The following is a 13,607-nucleotide window of genomic DNA, read 5'->3' as shown; positions in this document are numbered from 1 at the left end:
AATAGCTGGGCTGGGGAGGAACGAGCCTATGACTGGCCTCCAGAAGACGACTTTCACTCAGTGGGACATGTGGTAGGCCACGCAACCCTCACACAGAGCCTCTGAACAGGGCAGCTCGGGGAGCAGAGGGAGAGAGAGCGGCTGGGTGCAGCTCAGCTCCTTTGCTGCTCTGCTGAAAACCCCAGCAGCCCTGCACGCCTTCCTTCCCCAGCCCTGGCCTTGCTAGCCCATTCCTTCCTATAGACAGGTCATGGCGGAGCAGTGTGTGCCCGCTCCTGGAGTTAGCCCGAAGGCTCCAGTGTTCCAGGGTGCAGACCTCAGTGGAAAAAGTGACCACTGCTCACAGAGCTGAGGAAAAGACAGAAGGCTACGTGGCCACAGCCCCACCTTGGGCGGAAGGGCTGGCAGGACCAGACATGACTGACCACGAGTAGGAGACTGTCGGCAACCTAGAGAGTCTGAGACACACACAGAGGCCTGCAACCCTCTGGGGCCCTGTGGAGAGAGGCAAGCTTTGTAGGACTACCTGCCACCTAACAGCTCTGGGCCTCCACTTTTTGATCTGTAAAATGAGCACATTACATAAGATAACTTGTGTCATACCTACTACAGACATGCCATCATTCGAATGAAATTATAATGGCTCCCAAACTTCACAGTTCCCAAACTGTGTACCAAAGCACCCCACGGCCCCATAGTGAGCTTGCAGAGGAGCCGTAGGGTACTTTAACTTCTCTAGGGAAACGCGGTGAAGTCTGTTATACACCTCGTAAAATACCCCTACCAAGTTATTTGGACTTAACTACTTAGTCAACAGACCTTTTAGATATTTCTTTTGATCTAGGGGCACTGTGATAAAAATCACTGAGACACTAAGGCTGCTGTTCAGTCAGGGAAGCTTGGGAACCTCTTCCAGCTCTGAGCTCCTCAAAGGCATACCTTATTCTCCTCTGTGTATTTGCTACGCTCGTCAAAAACAAATAAAACATGGGCGATCGGTGGCTCAGCCGAAATGAGCGTCTGACACTTGATTTTGGCTCAGGTCGTGATCTCAGGGTGGTGAGATCAAGCCCCGCGTCAGGTTCCACACTCAGCGTGGAGCCTACTTGGGATTTTCTCTCTCCCTCTCTGTCCCTCCTCCCCTGCTATGTCTCTTTCTTAAAAAAAAAAAAAAAAAAAAAAAATTAGAAAAAAACCCAAAAAATTCAGCCCTGAAGTTGGCACCATGTGTGGAAGGAAGGAAGGAAGGAAGGAAGGAAGGAAGGAAGGAAGGAAGGAAGGAAGGAAGGAAGGAAATGAATGGAACGGAATGTATAAATGTAGCATCACCACACACTCTGTCACTCACGGCCACGGTATAACGAGTCTAAACTGCTTAACGAGTGAGAAATCGTCTGCACCTTTCTCTTAGGAGGCCCCGATTTCCTTAAACAAATACTCAGTGGCATGGCCTGTCAGTTCTGTGCCGTGCCCTTCCATAACCAGTTTATGTCACTGAGGTTAGCTACACGGCGCCGGGGGGACGTCCAACAGCACCGGGTCACTAAACTGCGCTTTACTCATGTCTCCCGTGGGCACTTGATCTGTGTCATTTATCAGCATTAACAGACCGAGCGCATGGCATTCTTCCTTCCCTTGCCCCAGCCATGGGCAAAGACAAGTCAAACAAAAACCAGGCCGAAACTTACTCGTGGAGTCCTCTTTCTTGGAAATGTGAGGTTGAGATAGTTATGAGAAATGGAGGATTTGGCCAAGCTGAGGTCAGCATTTTCTCCATAGTTTTTGCCCCAAGAATCTGTTAGGAAATAAAAGTATGACTGAGATCAGACCCCAAATAATTCCCTCACCCTCAACTGAAGATAAAAAGGGGCTGTGTAGGGGCCTGCTGCAGCTCTACTCAGTGACGTCCCAGGCACAGGGGCAGACCTTCGGCCTCACGTGGCCCCTGCCCCGCACGCCCACACGCACACACGGGTCTGGGCGGGTGGGGTCCACCCCAGTTTGGCCTCAAAGTGTGAGGGAAGGCAGGGGCCGGCCTCAACACACTTGACACCGGTGTGGAGAGCAGCCAGATATGGGCACAGAGCAGAGATGGTCCAAGGGCACAGCAAAGCGTATCCCAAAGCAGGGCCTTACCCACAGGCCTCAGCGGAGTGCCCCGGAAGAGCTCGTAGAACTTGGAGAGGTACATGACCATGCTGAGCTTGTCGGGCTCCTGGGCTGACGCCATCTCCTTGCCCGTGGTCACTGGGGGGATGCCAAACTCGCGCTCGGCCACGTCAAAGGCCAGCTGGTTGTTCTCCACAGCGTCATCTTCGTTCAGAGAGTCAAAGTTGCTGGAGAATCAAGACAAGGGACAGGAGACAGAGGTGTGAAGAGCTGAACCAACTTACCCATAAACGGCACTGTGGGTGACATTCTGCTGGGTATCGGCACATGGGGAGGGGCAAGGGAGCCGTGCCCCCAGCTCCTGCCCCCAATCACCCCAGCCCCCGGCTGCCCTCCCCACCCCACTGCCCCCCACCCACTACTGCCCAGGGAGGCTCCTTCTCACTTGGGGTGGGGACCAAATCAGATGTAGGCCATGACAATGTCACTGCTGCCCGGGCTGAAACAATCAGAAAATAATTTCTATGCCTTTGGAAAACTTATCTGTTTCTTTATTTTTAAATAGTTTCTTTATGTGCTTGTGCTTTTAGAATCAAGGGATATATAACATATAAAGTAACAAGTGAGCGCCCCATCCCCTTCTTGAAGCAGCCTCACTCCCTAAAGGTACCAGATGATTACCCTCCGGTAGGTCTCCTTTCAGGTTCCGGATGAACGTGCTTGTGGGTGCGTGGTCACTCTGCAGTCGGCCTGAATCTAACACTAATAGGTGTACTGGCCCTTCAACATCACAAAGTGTGTCCAATCTTCCCTGTCAATGCTGCCATTATTCCCAACTTACAGACCAGGAAACAAACTCAGAGAAGCTAAGTGACCTGCCCAGTGCCACACAGCTAACTGGTCTGCATCTCAGATCTAATTCTTTTGGCTGTAAAACCCTTGAACTGGTCCCCAGAATACTTTCTCCCTTGTGGGGACAGTGCCCAGGTGTGAATGCTCGGTTTCCCCAGCACGGGGACGGAGGGGATGCGGGGACAAGTGTGAGCACGGAGCCTGTAAACACAGGTCAGTTGAACTGCTGACCTTTATCAGTGCAAACGGCAAAGAACAAACTTAAGAAAGACTCAAACCAAAGGTGTATTTTGAGCCAAGATGCCACATCCAGCAGAACATCCCTGGCTCCCCTTGTCTCCAGAGTCCCCCTGGGCCATGGAGGGCTCAGCAGGTGCAGCCTGCACCCCGACTCACATCAGCTCAGGCCGGAAGCGGTGGATGATGGCGCACAGGGCCAGGCCGCTGCGCCAGGATGTGGTCAGGTCGGTGACGTTGACGTGCTGGTAGCCCTCGGTTTGCTGCTGGCACCAGGTTAAGAGCTTGCTGGGCCGGATGTCTAACTCTGCGGCAGGGGGAGACAGATAGGGGTGGAGAGAGTCACGGAGCAGGTGCGACTGAGCTGCTTCTTGAGGAGTGTCGAGGGAGTCATCAGACAGAAGCATTCCAGGAAAACAGAAAAGGGCCTTGCCGCAGGAAGCATCTAGAAAGGCCTGCCAGGCTGTGTACAACAGGGGCGGCAGCAGTGGGGCATGAGGTGTGAGGGGGAGGGAGGGGAGGCTGATAAGGCTGTGTGTGCCAGTGGCGGGGAAGAGGTGGGGTCTGGGCAGGCAACAGAAACCGGAGCGGTCTCTCAGCAGGATGGTGACCTGAACAAGGCTGGACGGATGCTGGGCAGTCATTCATTTAACCATCCCTTCCCTCCACTAGGAAAAGAGTGTAGCACATGGGGCCTGTTATCTAGCTGGGGAGACAATATCTCCATACTGGAAGCAACAGGGAAAGAAAAGCAAGGCCCGGTGCAGTAATTCCGTGGTTCACTTTAATGTCCTAAGTGCTCGACACATATTCACTCCTTTACAACCAATCTGCGGTTGGGGTTGTCCTTGTCCTGGTTTTACAGACGAGGAAATGGAAGGACAGAGGAGAGGTGCTTCGCCAAGGTCACATGGGTCATAGCAGCAGAGCCAAGTGGGCTGCAGGGCCTGGGCCCCACGGCCACCCCGCAGGCCTCCTCCCTGCAAAGCGTTCCCCCACCCTGCACCCCAGCAGCCTGGCTCAGGACCTGGAATGGCAGCTTACCCCTCCTGGAGAGGCTCATGGATCTCCTCACCGAGCCCAGTCTCTCAAGAGGGCACTGGTGCAGCTCCTTAGTGATGTACAAATGCTTCACCTACAAGCCAAAGAGACCCCGCAGCTGCCCACCGGTATCTCCCCGAGGCCGGTCTCAGGGCCGGCCCGGCTTCTACTCCACATCACCATCCTTTCCCTCTGTCGCTGGAGGGCATGACTTCAGTCCAGGGGCCCAGAGAACCTGAGACGCGGAGCAAAGGATCTCAGCTGTCCACCCAAATGGGGGGGGTCTCAAGTGTGAAAACACGCAACTGGTGGATTTTACAAACATCACACCATCTTTGTGCTTTGCCAGAAGTCAGCGGCTGTGGGTTCCTGAGTCGACGGGAGGAAATGCGACTCCAAGACTGGGAACTGAAAGGACCTGATGGTTGGCCGAGTAGACTGTGAGAGAGGTGTGCTTAGCGACACAGTGACAGTAAACACGTCAGCGTGTGTGCAGACGAGGACAGACACTGCGTGTGTTCTAGCTCTTTCCTGTGGGCTAAGAGACGCTGACTCCATTGTCTCTTGTGCTCTCCTACAGAGGAACTGGTCCAATTGGTGGCCTCCGCCCCAGGGGCACGGCAAGGTTTTGCGTGACCTCCCACCCACCGCTCAGGGCAGGGTGGCCCCGATGGGGCCCAGGGAAGGACTTACCTGATGGGGCCTGACACAGTTGGAGTTGAGATTTGGGTACCGTGTCCCTGGGTCCAGCGTGTACTGCTCAAAGTTCTTGTTGATGTTCTCCGGGGTGGTCTGAGGTAACAGCCGGTAAAGACTTTCTCTAGAATGAGGCAGAGCCCAGGGGTCAGGGACTGCTCGGGCAGCCTCCTGCCTGTGTCCCCGTCCACCCCTCCCCCTGCTCTTAAGGGCTTCTTAGAGGTGTTTGTGTACCTCGTCCCTGCAATGTCTGGCCCCCGTGCCTCCTGAGACTCACAAAGTGGGGGACAGTTGAAGGGCTGGAGAGGGGTGGGACGGGGTCCAGAGGCAGTAATGCCAGCCTCCTTCCCCTAAGCAGAGGGCAGGGACACCAGAGCTGGCAGCCAAGAGACCTGTGGTTTTGCTATAACCACCACTCAGCCACGCTGCCTCCTGTGGCCTCCTGTCCCACATGACCACAGGCCTCCACACCCAAGACCCGCAGAGGCCTGCCCTGCCCGCCCATCCTGACGTCTCCCACTCCGCCAGCTGTTACAGCCACGTGGCCAGCAGCAGGGATCTGGGAGGGAGCCCTGGATCTCAACAACAGCAGAAGAGGCCTGAGAGGTCCAAAACCCAGCCCCCCCACAAGGGAGGACACTCAGCACCACAGCTGAGGCTTCCCCTCAACCTCTTCCTGCTCACAGTGACTGGACTGTGCTGGGAACCCCAACTTCAGGGCCACTCCAGGTCAGGATTTCTCTTCTGCATTCAGGTCCTAAGGTCCTGGCCCCCAGAGAAGTCACTGGAGGGAGTAGAACGTAACACAGAGAGTTTCCCTGGGGATCCTGGGGATCAAATCAGGCCACATGTGGGAAGGAAATGAAAGAGGACAAAGGCTCCAGGTTCATCCAGCCCTGCTCCCTTTCCTGTCTGAGCTTTGGAACCAGCCCTGCCCCCAGCTGGGAGCCTGGCAGTCAGTACTCACCTTTCAGCAAGCAGCTCCAGGGGAGGGGTGCCCTGGTCCCAGCTTTTCACCATCCATGCCGTGTCAAAGGCTGCCAGGAAGCCTCGGGCACAGCCTGTGCCCATGGGCCAAAATGGCTGGAGAAAAAAACATGCAAAATTCCAGTTGGTTCTCATGCCGCCCCCCCGCCCCCGCCCCAGCCTGTTATCCCACTCTGTCCAGCACTCAGTGCTTGCTGAGCCGTGGGAAGGCACTGGAGGGAGTGTGGGGTGACAGGGCACCTCCCCAGGATTCACCACAAACATGTTCAGCTACAGCACAAAGTCACACGGAAGGGGTGCTGTGTCACAGGGACAGCAAAACTGCTCTGGGGCTCAAACAAGGCACAGGCAAACTCCCCCCCCCCCCCCCCCCAGCAGTGAGATGAAAATCGGGGAATGCTTCACAAAAGAGTTGCATTTATGCTGATTTTAAAGAACGGGTAGGCTTCTCATCTTGATCCATTCAAGGAGAGCGTGGGCAAAGGCCTGATGGAGGAACAGAGGAACAGCGCAGAGTAGCAAGAGAGAATGCTGAGAAGGGAGCCGGGGACGGGGTGGAGGGGGGCAGATCACAGTCCACACGCCATGGTGACCGAGGGCTGGTTGGCCAAGCTAAGTTCTAACTGAACTGTCCCATGGGCACCCAAAACATGGTTTGGAACTTGACTCTTACTCGGGATAAATATTTTTTGGTTAGTGCTCACTTTAAAGATAAAAATGTAACCCTGCTGAAAACATTCGTTCAGTCTAAGGATGCTTGCATTTGCCGATGCTCTGGGAAGCATTTTGAGCAGGGAGGCCACGGATGGAAACCGGACTTTGGGGCCCACGTGCCCTTTTGCACCCTTTACGATCTCCATGTTATAGGACCCCAGAGAGCTCCCCACGTGAGGAAGAAGTTGGGGTCCAGCTGAGGATTCTGAAGAGGTCCAGGTTCTGAAGAGGACCACCTGTGAAGGCTGGAGCAGGGCCGACTAGCTTCGTACTTTGACCAAGTGATCAGCCCAGAGAGCCCAGAGTGGGGAGAGGAAGGCAGAATGAGCCCCTCTGGGTCAGGGGACAGGGCAGGCCAGGTGCAAGCCAGAGGCCGGGATGGGCTTGGCCAAGTCTGGCCCGCTGGCAGGGAGCCTGTCCTTCCCCTGGCTGCACGAGAGCAGAAATGCAGCGATCTGTCTTCCACCGGGAGTAGGGGGGGTTCCAAACGCAGGCGCTACCTCGAGCAAGCTGTCGCCCACCAGGGCCACGAGGAGCTGGTGTGACTGGCGCTCGCGCACCAAGGCTGCGTTCTCGGAGGCGTACATAGAGGTGAAGTCGAACATGGCCACGTCGGGCTGCCCATAGTGGTTCAGAGCAAAGTCTAACGATGGCAGCTGGTAATTGGTGGCGAAATCTGCAGCCTCGCGGGCGTAGGAAAGCAGGTTGTCCTGGTTCACGTTCTCTGCGCACAGCAGCATCTCTGTGTCGATGAAGTCCTGGGGAGAGAACAAGAGCACCGTGCAGGAGTCTGCCCTGCAATGGGCAAGCGTTCGTACCCACATGTTTGCAAAAGGACTTGGACTGGGCTTGCACAGCAAAGCTAAGCAAAACAGAAAATCAGGGCCAAAGGAATCAAGAGGAACCAAATCAGTCATCCATCAGGGTTGACAGAGCTGTGATTAGGCCTCACCCTTGGCTTTGAGCTTCCTGGCATCCAAGGCAAATGGGAAATGTGGTCTACGGCAACGCTCTCCTTATCAGAAAGAAGGAGGCGGAGAAATTCCTAGGGGAGGAAATTTTTTCCTGGCACTAAATTCTAAAAGAACTGTCTCACGTAGGAATTTTGACAGAGAACATAGTGTAGTCTTGTAATGACCAGCTTACTCAATAATGGTAAATTTGTGGTAAATTTCGGATGGCTGGTTCTTGTGATAACTTTCAGTAAAATTAATAGACAAGAGAGCAAGTAAGGAATAGTGATTTCATAGCGGACTGAGCTAAGCTAATATGGTCCAGACACGCTGTGTTTAGTGGTCAAACAAGACCAGAAAAGACATGGGTGCCTGGCAGAGCTCTCAAACCTTCTCTCTCTTCCTGAGAGGCTAGGGCTGCTCGGGGCTCTGCTTTGCTCTTACATAAGGTGCTAACTGTCACGCCCCCCACTGGAAGGAGGAGGGCCCCGGCTTACAGGAGCAGGATATCCATCCCTGAGGAATGCTGGCAGGGACCCGCGGGACATCTCCCAGAGTCTGATCTGCTCGTCATATGGCTAAGAAACCAGAAGGCTATCTTTCCCAAAAGGAGACACAGAAAGTGCAGATCCCAAGGGGGCCAGGGGTGTGGCGGGAACCCATGTGTAAGACCAACTAGGCCTTGGGGTTATCCAGAGCATGAGGTCAGGTTCCACCTTTGCTGCTCACTGAGCAAATCTGGGCAAATTGCTGAACTTTTTTGAGTTTCCATTGTCTCATATGTAAAATGGGAATAACAAAATCCACTTCACACAGTGAGGACCGAAAGAAATCATATACATAAAACCCCCAACCTGATGCCTGGCACGTGGGAAGTGCTCAGTAGATGGCAATTTCTGTCCCCTATAATTCATGACGGCACAAAACATAGTGTATGGTGAAGTACATTCCTGGACCCACCCAGGCCCCAACAGGAGCAGTCACAAAGGTCTTAGAGGGCACAGCCACATCTACAAACAGAGCGACCCCCGTGTCAATTTTCCTAATAACCATGATTTCAAATACCTTGTTCCAGAAAGTCTAACATGTTCACACCAAACTACATCACCCGGATCGCACCAGCACTGGCCCGGGAGCCCTTCGTCAGGTCGTGGCATTCAGGCTCCTGCTATTCACTTGTCCTTTCTCGCACCTGTTCCTATAGTCACATGACCAGTTCCCGCCCTTAAAGGTGTGGAGAGGAGACAGGGAAGGGTGAATGGGGAGGTTTTGAAAATAGCCCCTCTTCAAAGCATGCCACAGGTGGGCTGGCTGGCCAGTGAGTGTGAGCACCGCACAGTGAAGGTCACTGGTGCTGGTGGCCCGGACAGGAGCATGGGAACCTGCCCAGGGAGCAGACCCCCAGGCTGTGTTGGGCTGAGAGCCCACCTGGTCCAGGGCTGCTGGGAGGAGCCACGGGACCTTGTCAGGCAGGAGGTTCCAGGGGACTGGGTGGATACAGAAGCAGGACCACGGGGATGGGGTGAGAGCAAGGACAAGGAAGAGAAAGGTGGGAATGGGGCACTAAGTAAAATGGGCAGGCCTGGAGAAGGAGTTTTAAATTAAGACAGAGGCAGGAGAATGAGGGTGGGTCCCATTTTCCACAGGCACAGGTACCAAGGAGAGGCTGAGTCCTAGGCAAAGAGGAGGGGCAGCAGAGGGAGAAGCAGCAGGAATAGCACAGGTGGAAAATCTGACAGGAAGAACAGTCACCCCACGTACTGAGCTGAAAAGAAGGCTGGAGACCAGAAGAGAAGGTCAGGCAATGGCTTCCAATGAGGGTGGGCTCGGCATCAGGAGACCAGCTATGATGTGTGCTCACCTTGCCCACCTGGCAACAGCACTCCCTCCCACAGTGGCGAGACCAAGGCTGCTGCATCCAGGAGCCCTAGCCTGTATGTATGTGGCCCGGCACAGGCAGGGTCCCAGGGCAAGGGGCCACCCTCCTTGTGACGGAGAGCAAGATGGACAGAGCTGGGAGCCCAGAGGCATGGTTTCCTGAGGAGAAACTTCACTCTCCCTTCAGGAGCCATGGAAAGAAGCCCAGAGGTCAGCAGCAATAGATGGGGAAGCAGATCAGTCAGTCATTCAACACACACTCACTCAGCACCTCTGTGTGCCTCTAGGAAGATGCTGACCCAAGCAGGGAGAGGAAATGTGAGAGGACTTGCCATTCCTCTGGGAGCAGGACAAGAATGCTAATTTGAGTGGCTTGGGGTAGATGGACCAGCTCCCAGCTATGCAAATGCTACAGAGCTTGGCTGGACACAGGGACACTCAAGGCCAGAGCTCCTGAATCGAATGGCCGTCCAGCTCTCTCATGTCTGGCCCGGGGCCTGTAATTTCTAGATGAGAATTCCTGTCTTATACCTAGAGGACCCTCAGCGCCAGCTCAGAAGATGCCCCTGGAGTCTGTGAAGGAAAGAAAAGCTGTGGTGAGGACACCCACGAGCCTGGGATCTGCTCCCAGCTCTTCCACAGTCATGATGGGTTCACAGTGAGTCATGCTTGCCCACCTGTGCTGTGACAGAGAGATGGGAGTATGTGGGGGCTTTGACAACTGCCAAAGAGTTGAGTCACCATGAGCAACATGTCATGGCCTGGACAAATGCCCTGGGATGCCCTGAGGGAGCCTAGTGTCCCAGAGGCTGGAGTACTCAGCCAGTGAAATAGGAAACCCACGTCAAACTCTGCCTGAATCCCTGGGGGTGGGGGTGCTGTTAAAAGCCTCCTCAGTCCCTCCTTTGCAGAGGTGCCCACTGCACTTGCAGCCCTGGAACCCAAACAGTCCTTCACTATCTGCCATAGGCCTCCCGATGGACGAGGCAACTTCAGGAGGGATGCCTGTGGAGCAGAGGACAGAAGGGGGCATCACCCCACCTCCCCCAGACCTCGTCAGCTATGGAGTACCAGACATTGAAGCCATTGCTCACACATCTGCTAACTGGGCCCAGTCAGCTTCCTCCAACCGCTGTCCTCCTGTCTACAACTCGGGCTCTCAGCAGGGACCTGAGCCGCATGCAGGAGGCCCAGGGGACGGCTGGGTTACTCATGCCACCCGGCCGGCAGCCAGCACAAAGTGGCAAGAGGACAGACACATTCTTCTCCGACAAGCAACAATGAATGGTCACCACGCCGCCCAGGCTCCAGGCTGACACGTGGAGAGCAGGCTGACCTCGGATGGCAGGATCCTTATCTCGAGGCACCAGGCAGCAGCCGGGGCAGGAACGGAGGCTCTGGAAGGGTTGGAAACCTGACCAAAGAAGCTTCCAGCCCAGGGACCCCAATTCCATGTGCTTTCTTCCAACCTGGTGCTCTGGTGAAGAAGGAAGATGTAAAGGCAGGGCCAGAGGCCAGGAAGCCAGAAGGACAAAAAAGCATGTGTCCAAACCAGACAGAAGTTATGCAGGGAATCTATAAACCCCTTATATGGGCCAGGCACTAGGACAGTTGCTCTGGATACACTTTCTCATTTACTCCTGCAAACAACCCTTTCAGACAGAAACCATTATTCCGAGTTTCCAGAGGAGACTGAAGTTCAGAAAAGCTGAGCCGCTTAGTCACAGTCCTGAGTTAATCCGAGTCAGAGCCAAGATTCAAGTGGAGCCTTTCTGACCGCAAGAACAGAGAGCTCCCCGCCACCCACCATGACAAGGCAGCCACAGAGGGAAATTCACCAGCAAATGTTGTCTCAGTGCCCCACTAGGACAAGGAGCCCCATCAGCCTGCAAATGGCGTGGGACCTCTCGAGACAAGGGCAGGGCTGCATGAGACGTGGGGAAGGAAAAGACTCGGCTGATCTCTTGGGGGCAAAGACTTACACGAACACCTGGGTGAGGGTCTCAGCCCAGCCCACAGCTCTCTGCAGAAACACGTCTGCGTGTACTGGCGCGGACGCCTTCATCCAACACTCAAACCCAGCACGGAGGAGGAAAGTGGCGGGTGGTGGTTCTTTCCCGCCTCCCCCACCCCTTGCTCAGTTCCCCGCAGGACAGCATCTGCTCCTGCACTTGCTGGGTCACAAAGGGAAAGACAGGACATCGCAGCCAAGAGATACATACATTAATGATGACACCTTTGTCAAGCAGGCTCTGCTTCTTGGCGGTCATGACAAAATAGTGGGTGCAGTCCTTGTAGTAGACAATGTTCTCAAGGTCGATCCCTGCGAAGAGAAGCGTGCATGGACTCAGTGTTACTCCCTCAGTGTCTCTGTGCCTCACCGCCTCACAAGTCACTACTTACCTGCATATACTCACGTCAGGCAAGTTTTTAAAGCACGGAAAGCTGGAAAAGATAAACCTTACCCAACTCCACACGGCTAGCTTTTATTGTACCACTAAGACACTATGTGCTGTTTTTTTTTTAAGATTTATTTATTTTAGAAAGACAGCACACATAGGGGAGCAGGGGGAGGGGCAGAGGGAGAGAGAGAATCCTAAGTGACTCCTCTCTGAGCACAGAGCCTGAGATCATGACCCGAGTCAAAATCAAGAGTTGGCTGCTTAACCGAATGGGCCACCCAGGTGCCCCAAAGACATTATGTGTTTTTAAATTAAGATGTAATTGACATATAACGTGACGTCGGTTTAAGGTGCACGACATGTTGATCTGATAGATTTACGTATCGCAATATGATTAAAGCACTTAGAAAAAGAAAAACCTCCAAGTCCCTAGGGGCTGCAGACAGTATTTCCAAGTTAGAGCGAAGTACTGAAGAAGGGCCAAGAGCTGACCGGGGCATAGCAGCTAGCGACAACAGAAACAGGATTTGAACCCCAGCCTATCTAATTCCAAGTTCCATCCACCATGCCCTCCATGTGGCCAGAGATTCAAAGAGCTGTGTGAGGGGCGCCTGGGTGGCATAGCGGTTAAGCGTCTGCCTTCGGCTCAGGGTGTGATCCCGGCGTTATGGGATCGAGCCCCACATCAGGCTCCTCCGCTGGGAGCCTGCTTCTTCCTCTCCCACTCCCCCTGCTTGTGCTCCCTCTCTCGCTGGCTGTCTCTATCTCTGTCAAATAAATAAATAAAATCTTTAAAAAAAAAACAAAAACAAAGAGCTGTGTGAATTCTTTCAAGACTGTGCTAAGCAATGTTTCCTCTATCCCCCTGTGTGTGGGGAAATCCAGATGCCCTGGCGGGAACAACTCAGTTTAAAGGGCTGGGTTGTAGAGCTTTGCACTTCCAGCAATTGCAAAAACACTTCATAGACTAGGTTTCTGCATTTTAAGAAAATGCTGTGAGAGCTTAGCTCAGTGGTTCTCAAAGTGCGGCCCCCCTGGCCAGCACCATCAGCATCACCTGAGAACCTGGAAATGCTAATGACCAGGACCCCACCCTGGGTCTAGTATATCAGAAACTCAGGGTAGGGCAGCAGTGTGCACTTTGACGAACCCTACAGGTCATTCTGATGCACGGGTCCGTTAGAGAACCACTGGCTTCGCTTCTTCAAAAGGAGAGAAAGGAACAGACAGAAAATCACTTATCAGCAGTCGACATGGGCGTGCTGGGTAACCACAGGAACCCCTTTATTACCGTTAAATAGGAAACAGCCATCCATGCATTGGGCCCCCCAGAGAATCGGAGGAAATTCATCATTGTCACCGTGTGAGGGGCACTGTGAAACATGGCCAAAGGTGACCATCCCAGCGAAATTTAAAGGAAACTCATTGAAACATTTGGGAAAACACACTCAATGTCCTGTCATAATTCATATTTGGTGGTTTGTTGTATTTATCTTCTTAGTATTTGAGAGGAAGGGAGGGTTGGACTAATTCTTAAATCATTCAGAGGAACACAATATGCTGGAAGAAAATACTCTAATAAAATTGTGCCACCATGGTGCAACTCAGAGGGTGACACAACGAGCACACATCCTCGTGGCCAGGCAGCGGCACAGTCTGCTCAACAAGGAATCCCATTCCTAGAAAACCGACTGGAGATATTCCAGCAGGAGCGGTTTGCTCTGTAACGGTCAGCAAC

General features: G+C 53.7%; 1 protein-coding gene across 3 annotated transcripts in view; it reads right to left on the bottom strand.

Moving 5' to 3' along the window:
- Positions 1–13,607, bottom strand: part of LOC103682359 (F-actin-monooxygenase MICAL2) — a 210,374-nt gene that overhangs the window by 104,367 nt on the left and 92,400 nt on the right. For all 3 annotated transcript variants that reach the window (XM_040638820.1, XM_040638818.1, XM_040638819.1), the window contains exons 7-14: positions 11,690–11,790; positions 7,137–7,394; positions 5,903–6,018; positions 4,933–5,059; positions 4,243–4,333; positions 3,358–3,505; positions 2,137–2,336; positions 1,689–1,795 (exon numbers count right to left, since the gene is read on the bottom strand). In XM_040638820.1, the coding sequence (XP_040494754.1) occupies positions 1,689–1,795; positions 2,137–2,336; positions 3,358–3,505; positions 4,243–4,333; positions 4,933–5,059; positions 5,903–6,018; positions 7,137–7,394; positions 11,690–11,790 (1,148 nt within the window). The remainder of the gene's footprint in view (positions 1–1,688; positions 1,796–2,136; positions 2,337–3,357; positions 3,506–4,242; positions 4,334–4,932; positions 5,060–5,902; positions 6,019–7,136; positions 7,395–11,689; positions 11,791–13,607) is intronic.

This window comes from Ursus maritimus, unplaced genomic scaffold, assembly GCF_017311325.1.
Source record: "Ursus maritimus isolate PB19 unplaced genomic scaffold, ASM1731132v1 scaffold_23, whole genome shotgun sequence".
Classification (NCBI taxonomy): domain Eukaryota; kingdom Metazoa; phylum Chordata; class Mammalia; order Carnivora; family Ursidae; genus Ursus; species Ursus maritimus.
Note: the sequence above shows the minus strand (reverse complement) of the source record. Positions and strands in the feature narration are given on the sequence as shown.